The 17043-nt window shown below is 52.8% G+C and overlaps 1 protein-coding gene across 2 annotated transcripts in view; it reads left to right on the top strand.

The window, feature by feature from the left end:
• GALNT15 (polypeptide N-acetylgalactosaminyltransferase 15) overlaps window positions 1-17043 on the top strand; it is a 76185-nt gene that overhangs the window by 29764 nt on the left and 29378 nt on the right. For both annotated transcript variants that reach the window (XM_045297609.1, XM_004704011.2), the window contains exons 4-8: window positions 7465-7632; window positions 11636-11753; window positions 12454-12648; window positions 15551-15682; window positions 16116-16220. In XM_045297609.1, the coding sequence (XP_045153544.1) occupies window positions 7465-7632; window positions 11636-11753; window positions 12454-12648; window positions 15551-15682; window positions 16116-16220 (718 nt within the window). The remainder of the gene's footprint in view (window positions 1-7464; window positions 7633-11635; window positions 11754-12453; window positions 12649-15550; window positions 15683-16115; window positions 16221-17043) is intronic.

Genomic DNA, 17043 nt, shown 5'->3' with positions numbered 1-17043 from the left:
AATGTACAAATGTATTTGGCACAATGGATGTGTGCATGGATGGTGATAAGAGCTGTACAAGCCCCCAGTAAAACGATTTCTGGTTTTAAAATGGGTCAGAGGGAAGATCAAATGATAAGGTGCATTGCAGCCTAACTACATCTCCCATAATCCACTTTTCAATGCTCTCTCTCTCTGATGGCAAGTCTATTGAGATTCCCAGGCTGTGGTCAGAGGAGATTCCCTGGAAGCACCTCCATCTCTGATTCCGTCCCATGCAAAGGACTGGCTCGCCATGACAGGAATTGGACGTTATTTGAAGTCGAACTTAAATTTGCCTTGTCCTGTTCCCATTATGAATTGCGCTTCTAACCACGAGGTCAGCAGTTCAAATCCACAAGCTCCTCCTCCAGAGAAAGAGAAGGTTGGCTGCTCTCCTAAATATTTACAGGCCAGAAAACCGAAAGAGTCATTTGACTCTGTCCTTGGGGGTCGCTATGAGTTGGAATTGACTCAGTGGCCGTGAGCATTGCCCATTCCATTTCTACTCTGGTTCCACAGGTGAGCGGCCCTCAGTGGAACCTTTAAGGTATTTGAATCCCACCTTAGAATTCCACTCTTGAAAATAACCCGAGTTCCAGGAAGGGGAAAGAGATCTCTCGGGGTGGGTGGCACGGCCACACGCCGGCTCACTTCTTTTCTTGACTTTTTGTTCAAAGATGTAGCAAGCCAGTGATTGATGTTATTGAGTCTTGTGGGTGCCCAGCCTGGGCAGACTACTTTGGGATGAAGTCTCCACGGGGCCCCGCTGTGAGATGGCCCAGGCAGGGGTTTCTGCCGCCACCTCGTGACGTGACCTGGAATGATGTCCAGAGAAGGGGTAGCCCAACCGGGTTTTTGACTCCAAGTCCAGTCTCCCCGTAGTGAGTACAATTTGTTCTCTGAGAATTGGCAGTGTACAGGGAGGGACATTCGTCATGCCCACCCAACTTGTGTGCAAACAGTGACAAATCCCTGGTCTCCGTGTCTCCAACTGACGCGGTTTTCTCACACCTGGAGCTTTTCCACTTCGGCTGAGAGGCATGGCGATACCTCTGGGTCCTCAGACTGTAAATCACACGAGGCTGCCGGAGAAGCCGTCTGTGCTTAGGAGATTCCGATTTCCTGAATTCCTGTCCTCCTCTCTTTACCAAACACGATCCCCAACCTCTGTCTGTCTGTCTGTCTGTCTCTGTCTCTCTCACACACACACACCTGAACACACTGGGTCTGGTCCTAGCCTGTCCCCAGTTTGGCTTCCTCCTCATGTCTTCCCTCTTCACAGTGTCATTCGATTGTCCCTTTGCCATCCCCACACCGCGTTCCTGACTCGCTGTCCCCTCTGTTTCCTGTGGGCCCTGCGGATGAAAGAAAGCACCCCTCTTTCATGGCTGAGTTCTTGCCGCTCCTCCCTGTAAACCCCCTGCCCTGGGAAAGCACCCCCTTTTAAGAGGGGCTTCACTCCCCGAGGGGCTTTGCTCCAGCATGGCCTCTCATAGGGCTCCCCCTGCTAGCTCGCCTGATAGCAGGAGCTGGTAGATGCAGCCCCTGGTCGCTGCTGGCCTCTGAGAGAGGAAGGGGCCCAGCTATTTTAGAGGCTCATGCCCAGAGACATTCTGTTCTCCGGTGAGGGCCCACTGACCAAAAAGAGAAAGGCTTTTTATTAAAGCGAGTGTGATGAGCGAGCAATTTGAAGGCCACACATCAGCTATTTCAAACGGTCACAACCTCTTCAAAACCATTATCAGAGAATCCAGGACTTGACCCACCCCGACTCCCTGCCCAGGGGGCGAGGCCAGCAGTCCTGAGTCACATGGCAGGGCTCCCCGAATCTGCAGAGAGAGCCTCTTCCTCCCCATTTCTTACTTCCGTTCCTCAGGAAATTTGCCACCGTCTGCTCACTTTGTTATAACGAGACACGTTCAGACCATCTGTCAGAAAACTGTCAACGTGAATTAGCAGATGTAGACTGACAGGGCTATTAGAGGTGTTCTCGGCTGCCCCATACTCTGGCATGCCCTGGGGCTGCCGGAGCCAGCTCACCTGGTGCACCGCGCCGTTGTAGACGCTGCTGGGTGCAGCTTCTAGTAGGGGGTGCCTTTTGAGGGAGGAAGGGCTCCCACCCACGGTACATGCATATAGTGCACAATCCACGGCAGCCCCTGAGAGGGTGTTTCTATGAGTGTTCTCTGGGCAGCTCAGGGAGGTGCTAATGGGTAGTCAGTTCCAACATCCAGGGTCACAAGTATGGACCTCAGGGGTAGCTGTGATTGCTGGTCCTCAATGGCCTTGTGCTGACTGCCTGCTCTAGAGCTCAGTCAAGGGTGACAGTCACAGCCACCCCCCCACCCCCAAATGAAGCTTCCCGAAGGACACAGGCTGGCCTTAGTCAGGTGAGAGACAAAGCCTTGAGGTGAGGGGATGGGGCACGATTGTGCTTAACAGAGTGACCAAGCTGCTCCTCCTTGGCCGGGTGCGCTGGTCCCCAGCTGAGTGAGAGACCATCCTGGCCAGAGATGAGGAGCAAGGGGGAGCAGAGAGTAGAATAGCTCCCAGCCCTCTGCCTTCCAAGGGATGGAGTGGTGGGAGCAAGTCTGAGGGGGTCCTCTGTGTGAGCCTGAGTGTGTGTGTGTGTGTGTGTGTGTGTGTGTGTGTGTGTGATCAAGATGCCTTCCAGGCTCTCAGAGGACATGATACCCCAGAAACCCTGCAGCCCCCATCCCACCCCACTCCTCCCCACTGCAGCGTCCTCAACTCAGTCTCTGAAACAGCTGCCAGCGGCCCTGGCCTCAAAGAAGAGGCTGGGAAGGGAGACTCCAGATCCTTCTGTTTCTCCGGAGCGTGTGCTCCCCACAAACATTGGGAATCTGAACAAGATTTCCAAACGGCTCGTCTCTGGAGACCCCAGAGGAAAATCTCTGCCCAGGGAAAATGAGAGGAGATGAAAGAGCCCTCCACTGCCGAGCCCTCCTGGGCTGCTGCCTGAGAGTTGAGTCTATCCAGAAAGGGCTGGCAATGCCCGCCCCCAGACTCAGCCCCTGAAGCCCCTCTGCAGCAGAGTGCTACGCTGACCCCCACGGGGTCGCCACGGGTCAGAATGGACCTGAGCGCCAGCCACAGGGGCTGACTCTCCGTGGTGAAAGGTTTGGCTGGGAACTTGAAACCATTCGGCTTCTGCATGTCTGGGCGATAGCTTAGGACTTGACCTCGCATATTCCAGGTAGCCAGTCTCTGCTGGCAGCTTGACTGCCCCCGTTTTTGTCTTCTGAAACCCAAGCACTTGACCCCGTGGTGCTTAGAAGGACTTAGAGGAGGATCAGCCTTGTGTTTGTCTGAGAGGGAAAACTGCTCACGGGTGAGAGGGGGAACAGATGCTCCCAGCGCCTTCCAAGTTCTTGGTGGGTAGTGTCGCTATGTTGCTCTAAGCGCATTCCAAGAACGCCAGACACATCTTTAAGCACAAAAGCACAAAGCTAAATCTACGCTTGTGGTTTGTTTTTTTTTAAATGGGTTAACCTTTCCCATTTACCAGACTGCAGTCACTCACTAGATCAGCCTGGTGAGGAGCCTCCGGGCACCATGGGAATAAAAACTGAAGCAGAAAGTGACTCTGTCGTCCCCTTCACGGACGTTTCATTCTTTGTTTCTGCCCAAATGCGCTCACGGGGGGCATCTGACTGACCACCCGTCTACTGGATTTGAAGGAGGGCGTCCTGGGGAAACAGTGGGTCAGGTGTTCAGTTCCAAACTACAGACTTGACGGTTCATGCCCACCAGCTGCTACCACAGGAGAAAAACGAGGCTGTCTGTTCCCGTAGTGAAGATTGACCCTGTAGAAACCCTATCTAGGGTCACGATGAGTCAACTTGATGGCACTGGGTTTGGGGTTTGGTACCTGGTTACAAGGAGCCCCGGTGGCGCAGTGGTTAAGTGCTCCGCTGCTCGGTAAGAACTTGGTGGTTCAAATGCACCAGCCACTTCGTGGGGGCAAGATCTGGCAGCCTGCTTCTGCCAAGAGTCCAGCCTTGGAAACCCAGGCTGTGGGGCCGTTCCACCCTGTCCTACAGGGTCACTCGGTGTCCGCATTGGCCCTATGGCAATGGGTCAGAGGACTAAGAGGCTAGTAGGAAGAGGGAGATTCGGCAGGGAGGTGACACTATTGGGATCAGGAATGACGCCGTTTTAAAAACAGCTTTATCCGTTTGATGGTGATCTTGCCTACCGTAGGATGAAACGTGCCCTGGCCCATGCTGCTCCCATGGTCTTCTTTATGTCTGGGCCCAGGCGGCAGCCACTGGGTCAGCACACCTCCTGGGCGCTGCCACTGACCCTCGCCTTTACCCAAAGTGATGACTTTTGGTAGTACTTGGGCTCTCCTGAGGAGGTGCCCAAAGTCACTGAGATAATATCTTCTAAGAAGCAAAGAGAGATAGGTGGGCAGAGGTGAGCTGTACCCCGACGGAGCTTCTGCCAAGACAAAGCAAAAAATGAAGCTAATTTTAGAATTCTCATTTTTTGATAAAAAGCCACAAACACAGTGTGACCCAGGACCACCGCACAGGATTCTCAGGCAGAGTGACTTGGCGGATGCCTGGGTGTGATTTCCTCTCTTGTCCTGTTGTGATGAGTGAAGGGGGCGCAGATTTGATGCAATGCTTCAGAACTCAGTGGCACGGCTTCCCCTGGCACTCGTCTCTGAAATTCCACAAAACACTTTGCCAGCAGTTAAATCCATCCCATCTGCTCGGCTCCTTCCAGAGTAAGTGGAGACTCGGAAGGGGTCTGGATGCCCTCCTTTCCAGCCTGGTCTTTCTTCTCATGGTTCTGATGAACAGCGAGTGCCCAAAGATATTCCAATCCTTTCGTCCCTCAGGGAACCATGCAGAGAAGGCAGGAAAAGCCAGGCAAGATCCTTCCTCTCCAAATAGATCCACAACACCTCACGCCAACGTCAGGCACCGAAACCCACACGGATGAAGGGAGATCATTGAATCTCAGGACCACCCAGGTCCGTCTGTGTGGCCTAGGCATGTGCCAGCCCAGCTGTCCCCAAGATGGATGGTACAGAGATGGAACAGGATCAGAGTCCAACCAGGAATCTTGCTTCTCTTAGCGCCATACTTTCCAGCCCCCAGAGTTCGGGCCGGAACCTTCCCATGTACGGACTTCAGAAGGGCTGGGGGTGGTGGGGGCTGTGATGGACACTGCCTAGATGGGTAGCAGCTCCCGGTACAGTTGCGTGGTTAACTGTTTAGGTCGTAGGTGCGGTTTGGGTCTGTATCCATTTCCCATCTCCCCCTCTCTCCAAAGTCATATCAACAGGCTCTGAATTGGTTTTTTTTAAGGATAAAATGAAGTCACCGGCAGTAAGAGTAACTGAGCAAACAAACAAGACTCGGGACTTTGGGTCGCTTGCAGACAACACGTCCACATACACACAAGCAACAGGCAATTACCCTTGGCCATTGGCTCTGTGCTAACAGCTGGGAACCCCACAGGTGCCAGAGTGGCACTGTGCGCCATAGGCTCGTCCAAGCTGTGATCTTGTGAAAACGGAGCTCTGGGCCTGTCTTCTGGGGCACTGCGGGGTGGATTCGAACCACCCACCTTTCAGTTAGCGGCCAAGCACAAATCTTTGGCACACTCTAGGGCAGTTGTGCTCAGCCTTCCTAATGCCACAACCCTTTCATACAGTTCCTCCTGTGGCGGGGACCACCCCCAGCCATGAAATTATTTCCGTTGCTACTTCATCACTGTCATTTTGCTACTGCTATGAATTGGGCGACCCCTGTGAAAGGGTCGTTCGACCCCAAAGGGGTCAGGACCCAGAGGTTGAGAACCGCTGCTCTAGGGCGTGGCAGCCCTGATTCTCAGGGCTCGCCCAGCTCAAGATTCAGGAAGGAACAAGGAGTCCAGTCCTCACGCAAAGCTCCAAGAACCACTGGACACGGTCACAACGGTTTCTCCGTGTGCTTGAATCTTCCGGGGAAGGACGCATCCTTTCCCTGCGGCTCTCAAAGGGATCAAAGACCCCAGAAGAGTTAAGAGCACAGTCCTAGAAAGACCTTTATTGGGAGGGAGTTAAACCTATTGTGCAAACGGGGAACCGCTGGCCCAGTAAAGACCTCAAGATGAGGCAGTTCACTGGCGGCAGAGCCGGGCGTGGCTGCCATTTCTCTGGTGCCGAAAAGAGGTTTTTAAAGGAAGAAAAAGTCAGGCATGGTCCTCAGGAAAATGGATCCAAATTTTCATACACACACACACACACACACACACCTACATATACATATATTCTAGAACAACCCCTATCCAGGGGAGAAATTGGTACTGACCAGAAATAGGTAACATGAACCATGTATATAACTTAAAATTCCAGTAGCCACATTAAAAAGAAAAAGATGAAACCGATCTTAATAACATGCTTTCATAAAACCGATATATGCACCCCCCAAAAAATGACTTTTCAACATAAAATCAATATGAAACGTTACTGGAAAGTTTCCCACTCTGGGGATCTATTGCTAGGTGTTGTGGAGGTGGTTCAGACGCACAGAGCCCCCAGTGGACAACAGAACACAACACTGCCACGTCCTGCGCCACCCTCACCACTGTTATGTTGAGACTATCATTCCACCGTGTCTTCGAAGCCTATTGCCTAGTGTTTAATTATAGCCCATATCAAGCCATATCTTCCATGCCCATAGCCCACGTGGTCCTTATCAGTAACAGAAAAACCAGGCCTGTTGCCATAAAGTCCATCCCAGCGCACGGTGAGCCCATGGCAAACTGTTCCATCGGGTCTTCTTGGCTTTGATTGCTGTTTGACAGCAGATCAGTAGGCCTTTCTCCTCTCTGGATGAGTCTGAACTACCAGCCTTTGGGTTCCCACCACCATCAAGCGGACTCCGATTCTTGGTGGCCTTTTGTAGGGTTTCTGAGGCTGTGGGTCTTGGTGGGAGCAGAGAGCCTCATCTTGCTCCCATGGAGGTCTGTTGAGTTTGAATCGCTGACCTAGCCATTGGCTGGCCAAAGTTTGCCCAACAGCGCCACCTTGAGGTTCTCACTCATGACCACCCAGTCTATCCCGACTCATAGCGACCCCGCAGGACCGGGTGGAGCTGTTCCTGTGGGCTTCTGAAACTGTAGCTCTTGACAGGATGAGAAAGCCACGTCTTTCTCCCGTGGAGCAGTTTCAAACTGCTGACTTTGTGGTGAGCAGCTCAAAGCATAACCCCCTACCCCACTAGAGACCTAACCTTTGGTAAAACTTAAGTCAAATCCACTGCTAGCGAGTCAATGAGGGTAAATGATCTACGGCACACCGGAGGGGCCTTGTCAGGTGTGGCTCGTGGCTGCCATATAGACCGTGCATGACTAGGTGGTGCTTCTCTGCCCCGGCATCGGGATGGTTGGGATGCCTTTATCTAATCCTGTAATTCTCCATAGGAGTCGGGTGGTGTCTCCGATCATCGATGTGATTGACTGGAAGGCTTTCCAGTATTACCCATCCAAGGACCTGCAACGTGGGGTGTTGGACTGGAAGCTGGATTCCCACTGGGAGCCTTTGCCAGAGCGTGAAAGGAAGGCCCTCCAGTCTCCCATCAGCCCGATCAAGTGAGACCTCGACACCCACCCTGCTTTTCCTTTGCCTGCTATGCCGAATGTCAGGAAGTTAATCCTGACACCACCAGTTCTCTAGTCAAGTACCCAATCAGCTTCCTCACTCATAAATTGGGGGTAATAATAGTATTTATCTTATAGGGTTGTTAAGAAGCTGAAATGAGCTAGTATATGAAAAGTATTAGAGCATTCCAGGTACTTGGCTCTAGGTGTCATCGTTATACCAATGTTCTTGTAGTTCAGTGGTTCTCAACCTGTAGGTCACGACCCCTTTGGGGGTCAAATGACCCTTTCACAGGGGTCCCCTGATTCATAACAGTATCAAAATTACAGTTATGAAGTAGCAACAAAAATAATTTTATGGTTGGGTGGGGGTGTGTCACCACAACATGAGGAACTGTATTAAAGGGTCATGGCAATAGGAAGGTTGAGAACCACTGTTCTAGTTAGTTCCAAGGAATGCCCCAGATGGGGGAGCACAAGAACTGGAGTTGGGATCTTGACCCCCACTTGCCAGATAAGCACGGAAACTCCCTGGACTCAAACTGCTTCTCAGTTAAAAGGAAGGTGAGTGCTTAGACAGTTAGGTCTCAAAGTTTTTTGTGGGTTGTTCTCACAGTGGTTGTACTTTAGACAATGATTCTATTTAAGTAGATGTTCTAGTTCTCTTCCACTGCATAACAAGTCACACTAGTGCTGTCAAAGAACAGCCACTTAGAGCTGCTGTGGGCCATGAATTCTGCTACTGTGGGTTGCTTGTCTGTCTTCCACAGGGTCTTGGGCTTTAGCCTGGAAGATTCGATAGGCCAAGAGTGGCTCACCAGGTGGGGCTGGACTCTTCTGGGGCGGGTTCTCACCTGAGTCCGATGGTGGAGGGCTGGCTGTCGGCCAGGGCCTCAGCTGGGGCTGTCAGCTGGGACCACTTCACGAGTTCTCTCCAGGAAGTCTCTTCACAGGGGCTCCTTGGGGCGACCCGTGATACTGGACTAGGAGAGCCAGGACCCGGAAGGAGTCAGGTGAAGCCAGCTGTTATCCCCTTATGACTATGTCTCAGAAGTCACCTTGGGTCACTTCCATCTCCACCCCATATCCACTCAGCCTTACAGGAAGGGGACCGAGACCCCACCTGTCAATGGAAGCAATGTCAGTCTTGTGTGATCCGAGGTCTTGTGGTGTCCGTGGAAAGCACGCCAAGTCCCGTCTGCCCAAGGACATTTCTATCATATGCTCCCAACCCTAACAATGATGGACCGCATTTGGCAGCGCCGGCCACAGGGCCATGAATGAATGCATCGACCCGAGACCTTCCTGGAGCCCTTCCCAAGAGTGTCCGCTAGCACCTGGGACCGCCCTCAGCCAACGGCCACTCTTCTCCAGGTCATCAGAGCACCCAGACATCTTTGCCCCGAGATCCCTTTGAATCTTCAGGCTTCACATTTGGAGCCCAGAGCCCTCCTCACTCAGACTTTCCCATGTCTACCCCCTCTCTGGATGCTCAGACGTCACAGCCCTGCCTCCTACAATCCGTCCAGAGCAGTGGTCCCCAACCTTCCTCGTGCCGGCCCTTTCATACAGTTCCTCACGTTGCAGTGACCCTCCCAACCATACAATTATTTTCATTGCTACTTCATCACTGTCATTTTGCTAATGTGATGAATCAGGCAGCCCCCGTGACCCAAAGGGGTCGTGACCCACAGGTTGAGAACTGCTGGTCCAGAGAGTACTTCATGAGGAATGACGACATGGCCCGGGGTAGACTACATACAGATGCAGAGAAAATTCCAGACCGAAAAGAGTGCTTCACGGCAGAGCAACAGCGTCTACTGAGCACGGACCCTGTGCCAGGTGTCGACGCCGTCCCTCAAACATCTTTCCCCTTGTCTACTGTGCAAATGTACCACAGCTCTGGGAAGCAACCGCAGTTAGCAATCCCAGGTGACAGAGAGCAACGCTGAGGTTCGTGCGACTATAAAGCTTGATAAAGTTAATAAGAGGCAGAGCCTACTGAAAACCGGGAAAAATCAGCCTCCTGGGACCCCACCGCTATGCCAGGCTGGGTTTTGAATACAAGTTGGCAAGCCGAACTCTTGGGTGCCAATATGGAAGGGACGATGAAGGCTTCATTGTCCCCATCTCTGTTTGGTGGCAGGAGCTGCCCCGGAGTGGCATGGGCCTGCCAACCACGTTTAGATTGGATTGCGTTGATGCTGACCCCTGGCACCCTGTAAGGCAGGAGAGATGCTGCTCCCGTGGGTTTTCCAGATATTCCCTCTTTACAGGAACAGGAAGCCTGGTCTTTCTCCCATCGGTCGTTATTGATCTCGCGTGCTGTATTTCTGTGTTTCTCTGAAGAACTATTACTGTATTTGACTAAAGAGTACCGACCCAGGCCCCAGTATGGCTGTCATGGAACAGACGATAAGTACCTCTTTAAAAAAAAATCCAACAAATTCTGAATTCAAAACACAATGGCCCCGTGCACTTCAAATATGGGAGAGTGGACCTGTAATACTAACACTCTCACAGCCATCCCGTTGATTTTGACCCACAGCGACCCTGTAGGACAGGGTAGAACTGACCCTGGGGTGGATTTTTGAGACGGTATCTTTTTAGTGGAGGAGAAAGCCCTGTCTTTCTCTTGAAATTCTAGCAATAGTGAGCACTCCAATACGACACGCATAACCCTAAGCACTTGACAGGACTTCTTTCCATCCTCCCCAAACTCTGTTCGGAAGCCCTGTGATGAACACCAGTTTAGAAGAGAGGGGGCTGAGCCCGGGGAGGCCTGTATCTCATCCAACATCTTGCAAATAATAGAGTTGCAATTGAACCTAGTTGTAACTGCAAGACTGGTGTTTCTGATTTTGACAAAACCTGAGTAGCATAAAAGGAACCATGAGGATGTAATGGTTAGGTTAAGCTGCTAACCAAAGATCGGTGGTTCAAACCCACCAGCAGCTATGCGGGAGAAAGATGTGGTCGGCTTCTATAGAAGAGAAAATCTTTGGAAACCTTATGGGGAAGTGCTACTCTGTCCCAGAAGGTTGCTCTGAGTCAGAAGCAACTCACGGCAGAGAGCTTTTTAGAGCATCTTTTTTTAAAAATCATGTTATTGGGGGCTCATCATACTCTTATCCCAATCTATAATACATCAATTGTGTAAAGCTCATTTGTACATTTGTTGCCCTCATCATTCTCAACCCATTTGCATCTTAAAGGGTAGTTGTAGTGTTGTTTCATTTTTGTTTTGTAATGTAATACTCTTTTTTATTAAACTACCTGGACTCTGAGTCATTTGCATCTTAAGGCAAAGCAGGAACCTTAGCTACATGACATTTGTCCTGAAGGAAGGAGTCACTTGTTCAAAAGCCCCTGGCTGCATTTCCTCCATTGAAAGCCTCTCCTGAGGGATATTACTGTCCCGTTAGTTTCTTTGGGGAGGAGTTCTAGCTTCCAGAGTTGATCAGTCACGTATATTCCCCCCAGGGCTAGAAGAAGACCTATGGACTTCAACAGCCCCTAGTGGATTTGTCCTAGAGCCCGGACACAGGAAAATGCTCAGGAGCAAATGAGAAAAGGCTGAGTGAGGGAAGAGGGGAAGAGGGCGGGGGCGAGCAGGCACAGCCCCACCGCCCTCAAATTTCTGAGTCACACCTTCAGCCTTCCTCCTCCACGTTCTCCAGATAGACACAAGCAGGAGGGCCGAGCAGCCTCAGACCTGCTACCCGGGCCCTTTGTATAGGAGCCTGGCACAGAGAAGGTCCAGACAGCCCTGGCCACCTTGTACATAAAATACTGGTATGTCCAGGCATTAGCAAAAAAAATAAATAATGCATTGTGGTTTTGTGCCAACCTTTCCGTGCAAGGCACCGAGGTCTATCTGAGCCCAGCAGACCGTCTGAGGCCCGCACTTCACAGTACTCCATCCCCAGCCTCCCAGCCTGCCGGGTGTCCAGGTCTGAGCTGCTACCTCCTCTGTCCCGCTGTCTGTGTGCAGGAGCCCTGTGCTGCCGGGCGGGATCGTGGCGATGGACAGACGTCACTTCCAAAACACGGGTGCCTATGACCCTCTCATGTCACTTCCGGGTGACGAAAACCTCGAACTATCTCTCAAGGTACGTCCTGGATGGAGGGGGGGACCATTGGGTTGTAGGTTGGAGGCAGCCTGGGGAATGCCGCTAGTCGGGGACGAGGCCTTGGGAAGCTCTAGGCGTGGTGCCTTCTCATCTTGATCCTCAGAAGGAAATGAAGGAGAGGCTTCTTGTGGAACCGGGGCAGCCTCTGGGAGACTCGGGGTGGAGGAGAGAATAGTCTCCTAAAGTAGTGTAGACAGCCCCTATGGTCTTGGGGACCCGCCCCAGGCTGGGCTGTGGGGACACTTCTCAAGCATTCAATCCCTCGGTCTCCGATCACTGGGGACATCTGTGCCCCCCGAGGATACAAATGCACACGATCACTGGGGACATCTGTGCCCCCCAAGGATACAAATGCACACGATCACTGGGGACATCTGTGCCCCCAGAGGATACAAATGCACACGATCACCTCTTCGGAGTGTTGACGCCTGGGCATGTGTTTCATGGGATGGGGAGGTGTGTCGGCACAGCCCCCAGGCCCTCCCCTGGACAGCTGGCCCCCAGTCTCCACACCTCAGCACTTGCAGATCTGGGCTTCCTGCCTTCCCCTGCGGACTCTTCTCATCGCTGTGTGTGTTGATGGCTGTCTGCCCTTCACCACAGACCCCCTTCTGCCCCTCCCCGCCTCCCACCCCCATTTGTGAAAGTGGACCGGGGCCCCTTGTCTCCTTTGTGGCAGGCCTGGCTCTGCGGCGGCTCCGTGGAGATCATTCCCTGCTCTCGGGTAGGGTACCTTTATGGAAATCGGGATGCCCACTCACTCCCTGACCAGGAGGCCATGCTGAGGAACAAGGTCCGGATTGCTGAGACCTGGCTGGGGTCCTTCAAAGACACCTTCTACAGGCACAGCCCGGAGGCGCTTGCCCTGAGCCAGGTAAGAAGCAGCGATGGGGCTCCTGTGCTCACCACAGCCCACCAACCAGAGGCCAGGCTTGAAGGCGCCCCTCTCATCCGCCTGGAGGGGCACATGGGCGCTTAGGCTTAGGCTTCCCTTGAGTGGGCCCTTCCTGTGGTTCTTCTGACCTGCTTGGGGCTGTCCCCAGCCTTTCCCAGAATCTATGGGGCAGTCTCCACCGGGATGTGGTTCCCCTTGCTGGGCTGTAATTCTTCACCACAGAGCAGAGTTGGGACTAGGGAGGAGGCCGGACCCTGAAACAGGCCTGCCAGGGTGACATCTGGGTCACGGTGCTCGGGGCTACGAACTTACCCACGATAGAAAACATCCAGGCCACAAAACAAAAACCAAACTCACTGCCATCGAGTCCCTGGGGACCCACTGAGCCACCCGAGCTCCTCTGAAATAACCGTAGGCACCATGTTTGTAGACCTGTTGTACGTTTTCGTTTTACTGAGTTCCTTTTGACTTGAGATAGTTTTGAAATAACAAAAACATAAAGAGTCGAAAAACACTGGGAATTGGAAGCGTAAAACTACAAACATTAATCAAACCACGACGACGACCACGGGGTCCATTGTGACCCCTGAAGGACAGGGCAGCACGGCTCCCTGGGCTTCTACACAAGTAGATGGTCTCACCTTCCTCCGTAGGAGTGGCCGGTGGGTTTGAACCACCAGCCTTGCAGTGAGCAGCCTAATGCCTACTCTGGGGCTCCGTGGCCCACACGGTGCGTTGTTGAAATGGTCAGCTGCCACTCGGTCCCTATGGAACGGCACATTAAGTGCTAACACGTCGTGTTTCCAACGCTCCTTCCATCAGAGAGGCTCGCGGAAAACGCGTGCACTGGCTGCAGCCCGTCAAATAAAAGCAAGACCATGTAAATTGTTCACGGGACTTCAGACTCCTCCCCGCCGTTGTGCCAGGGACAGACACCTGGCTCCAGACGATCACAGCCATGGGGAGCTGGGGGATGCTGGCCTTTGGAGCCACCCTGATCTGCTTTTGAGGCGACCCCATGTGCTTGTCTAGTCGCTGATTGGGGTTTGGCTGTTCTTCAGTTCCTGTCTTTGTCCAGTTTAGCCCTTTGTCCTATTGACTAGAAAAGGGAGGTTTCCTGAGCGGTGCGCTTAGATGTCCTTCTCTGACCCATACATGCCTCCATCGGTTCCTTCGACGACTTTCACAAGGGTGATGGCGCCCCTACTGGTCAGGAGTGTCAATTGCCTCGTACAAAGAAGACCTAGTGCATTGGAAGGAGTGGTGCTGGCGAGGGATATTGAAGGTAACGTGGACTGCCAGAACAAATAATTGGCTCTTCGAAACAAGGACAGCAAAATGTCCTCTCCCGCGCATTGAGCTTGTTGTCAGGGGAGACCAGTCTTGGATGGTGCAGGACCGGGCAGTTTCGTTGTTCTGTGGCATGCAGGCAGGGTCCTTGTGAGTCTGGGACCCACTCCAGGGCACCTGACAACACAACAATGCTGGCCAGTGAGGGGACAGGTCTATTGAAGGCCTTCTCCCTTGGTCGAACCCTTTTATCTTTTAGCGTTTCCATGAATTCGTGTGTTTAAAAATGTTCTACGGCTTGCTTTGATTTCAAACCCACTTTTGAATTCCTGAAAGGGGTTGATCGCATGCACTTATTTTACAGTTAACTCGTTCAAAATGATTTCACACTAGGATTTCTATCCTCTTAACCCCTTTCTGACTTCTACCTCTGAGAGCCTCACCCAGACAGTGAACCCCAGAAATTCAGAGACAAGCCTGGAGTCTCACTGGGAGGTGGGGGTGGGGGCAGGGTTGCTCTCTTGGTCTCTCGCACAGCATGGTTGTCCAGAGAAGAAAGTTCACTGTCAGCATTGCCCCTCAGTTGAAGCCAGACAAGGGCTGGGGAGGGGGAGTGGCCAGTTGGCTTCATCACCAAGAAAGCTGACGGAGGGCGCTCGCGTGAAGAAGAGGCAGCAAACACCAACCTACAGGAAGGGCTGGAGGGGACCGAGAGCTTCAGAAGAAATGCTGGGGATGCCGAACACACCTCGGAATGCCGATTCCCTTCAAGGAAAAAGTCAACCACTTTGGTTTAATGGTTTAAAGTCAAAACGTCTGACGTCAGCTTCCTGCTCACGGTCCTTTTTGCCTCTTTTCCCCCAGGTCAGGAATTGATTCTTTCTTCTCTTCTCTTCCATTCTCTTCTCTTCTCTCCCTCCCTCCATCTTTCCTTTTAGTTCTGACAACCCCTCATTATCATCTTCCCCACCAAGGTCCAGGTCTAAGCACTGAAATCCTGAATAGGGCTCTTTGTGCATGTATTTTGCTAAATGATGCCCAAAGCATTCATTTAATAGAAGTGTTAAGGACTTGCTTTCTTGTCTCTCCCAGAAAAAAAATTGCCTTGTCAAGGAAAATCCCTGGGAAGGGTGATCCAGATGAATGATTCCATCAAGGAGGAAGTTTGGGCACCCACGGCCGGTTTCACAGCTCCTTGCTCTCAGCTGTCCTTGGTTCAAATCCTACCTCCGTGGGGCCCAGCACAGCTCTGCATCACACTGACTAGGCTCTAGGTCCTGCTGTTTGGCTGGCTTCTCGGGGAGCATCATCAAAGCAAGGACCTTGTAGTCTGTGGAGATGAAAGACTTCATGGGTTATCAGAGGGGGGGCTAAAATTACAAAGCAGGTGGCTACTTGGTGATTTCAGGACTCCGATTTCAGAAAAGCCCATCCCACCCTACCTCTTCCGGATTCTCCTCTCCCGACACCTCTCGTTCCCTTTGTCGGCGGCCCTGGCGGGGCTGTGGACCTTAGCCTCCTACTCTGCCCCAGGCAGTCCTCTCCCAGAGGCTGGCTCTCTCTCAGTCCACGTGTCTTTTCTCCTCCCAAGGCTGAGAAGCCAGACTGCACAGAACGCCTACGGCTGCAAAGGAGACTGGGATGCCGGATGTTCCACTGGTTTCTGGCCAACATCTACCCTGAGCTGTACCCATCAGAGCACAGGCCTGGGTTCTCTGGAAAGGCAAGGCACAAGCAACCCCGGGCAGTGGGCGAGGAGGGGGAGTTTCCTGAGAAAAGAACTGGCTGTTCAGAGATGATTCCGGCCCTCTTGCTCCTGCGTCGACCCTGGCCAACTAATCACAAGCTCAGTAGGGCCTCAGAGGCCCTTGAAGACCTCTAATCTAATCACAAACTCAGTAGGACCGCATAGCCTGCTTTTGGTGGGTCGCCTGGGTTGCCCTTTAACCTGTTTCAGAGCCCAGGAGGGGAGACGAGGGGCCCTCCACCATCATGAGTCCAGTTCCTTATGATTGGGGGCTTCAGCTTGACTCCACTTGTTATTACGGTTGGGACCCAGTGCCTGGTGGTCACTTCCCAGGGTGCAGGGGTAGAGCCAGGCCCCAGAGAGGCTCCTGTCTCACAGTGGGGTCACTTGTGTGGACATTTGCTTTCAGCTCCACAACACTGGGCTTGGCTTCTGTGCAGACTGCCGGACAGAAGGAGACCTCCTGGGCTGCCCCGTGACCCTGGTTCCTTGCAATGAGAGCCGGCAGCAACAGGTAATGAGTGAGTGTCTCCAGGAAGACCTGCAAGCGGCTGACAGCTTTTTGGGAATAATCTTCCCTTCCCTTTGGGCATCTCCTTTCTGGGGTCGCAGGTCCCGTGAAGGTTGATGGGCCATCCCCGTCCCGCAATGACCTCTGTTTCCCGTCGCAGTGCTGTCCACCACCCTGGCTGTCAGCATCGACGCCGACTAGCGTCGGCGCACAAAGCACCCTGCATAGAAGGAAGCCCACGGGCTACCTCGGCAACCATTTCTGAGGGTCCCTGTGAGTTGGCACCCAGCTGACGGCAGTGAGGGTTTGTGTTGCGTTTCTCCTTTAACAGGGGAGGAGAGAGGGATGGAGAAGAGTCACTGACCCAGGGGATGCGCTTGGAAAGGCCTCCAGAGCGCCAGCAAAGCAAGCTGGAGGAGGCTGTGCTGCCTTGAGAGACAGGTGTCCTCTCTAAAGACACAGTCGTCCACCCCCCCACCCAGCCCCCACCCCCAGCTTCGGCTGACGTTCCCTCTTCCAAGTAAGTGAGGTGAGGGTCATGAGGTCATCCGACGTGTGAAAAGATTCTGGAGACTTGGGGTCTGTGGGAACATCTCCTTCTTTAAAATTTAACACCAGAAAGCAAAGGCAAAACCACGGCCGCGCCAGTCCCCACCCAGCCCTGTGCTTGGGCTTGGTTTTGAATGCTCTAGAATTGGAGGTGGGGACGAGGAGGGAGAAGGGGGAGAAGTAGCCAGGAGAGGAAGTAAGGGAACCAGGAAAACCTCCCCATTGCTGGTGTGCTCAGCCCTAAGCTTTGTGACTCTGAAGTTCAAGTCCTCTGACA

Source organism: Echinops telfairi, unplaced genomic scaffold (genome assembly GCF_000313985.2).
Source record: "Echinops telfairi isolate 266 unplaced genomic scaffold, ASM31398v2 ScPeMD7_7420;HRSCAF=8458, whole genome shotgun sequence".
NCBI lineage: Eukaryota > Metazoa > Chordata > Mammalia > Afrosoricida > Tenrecidae > Echinops > Echinops telfairi.
This window is presented reverse-complemented; position numbering and strand designations above follow the sequence as displayed.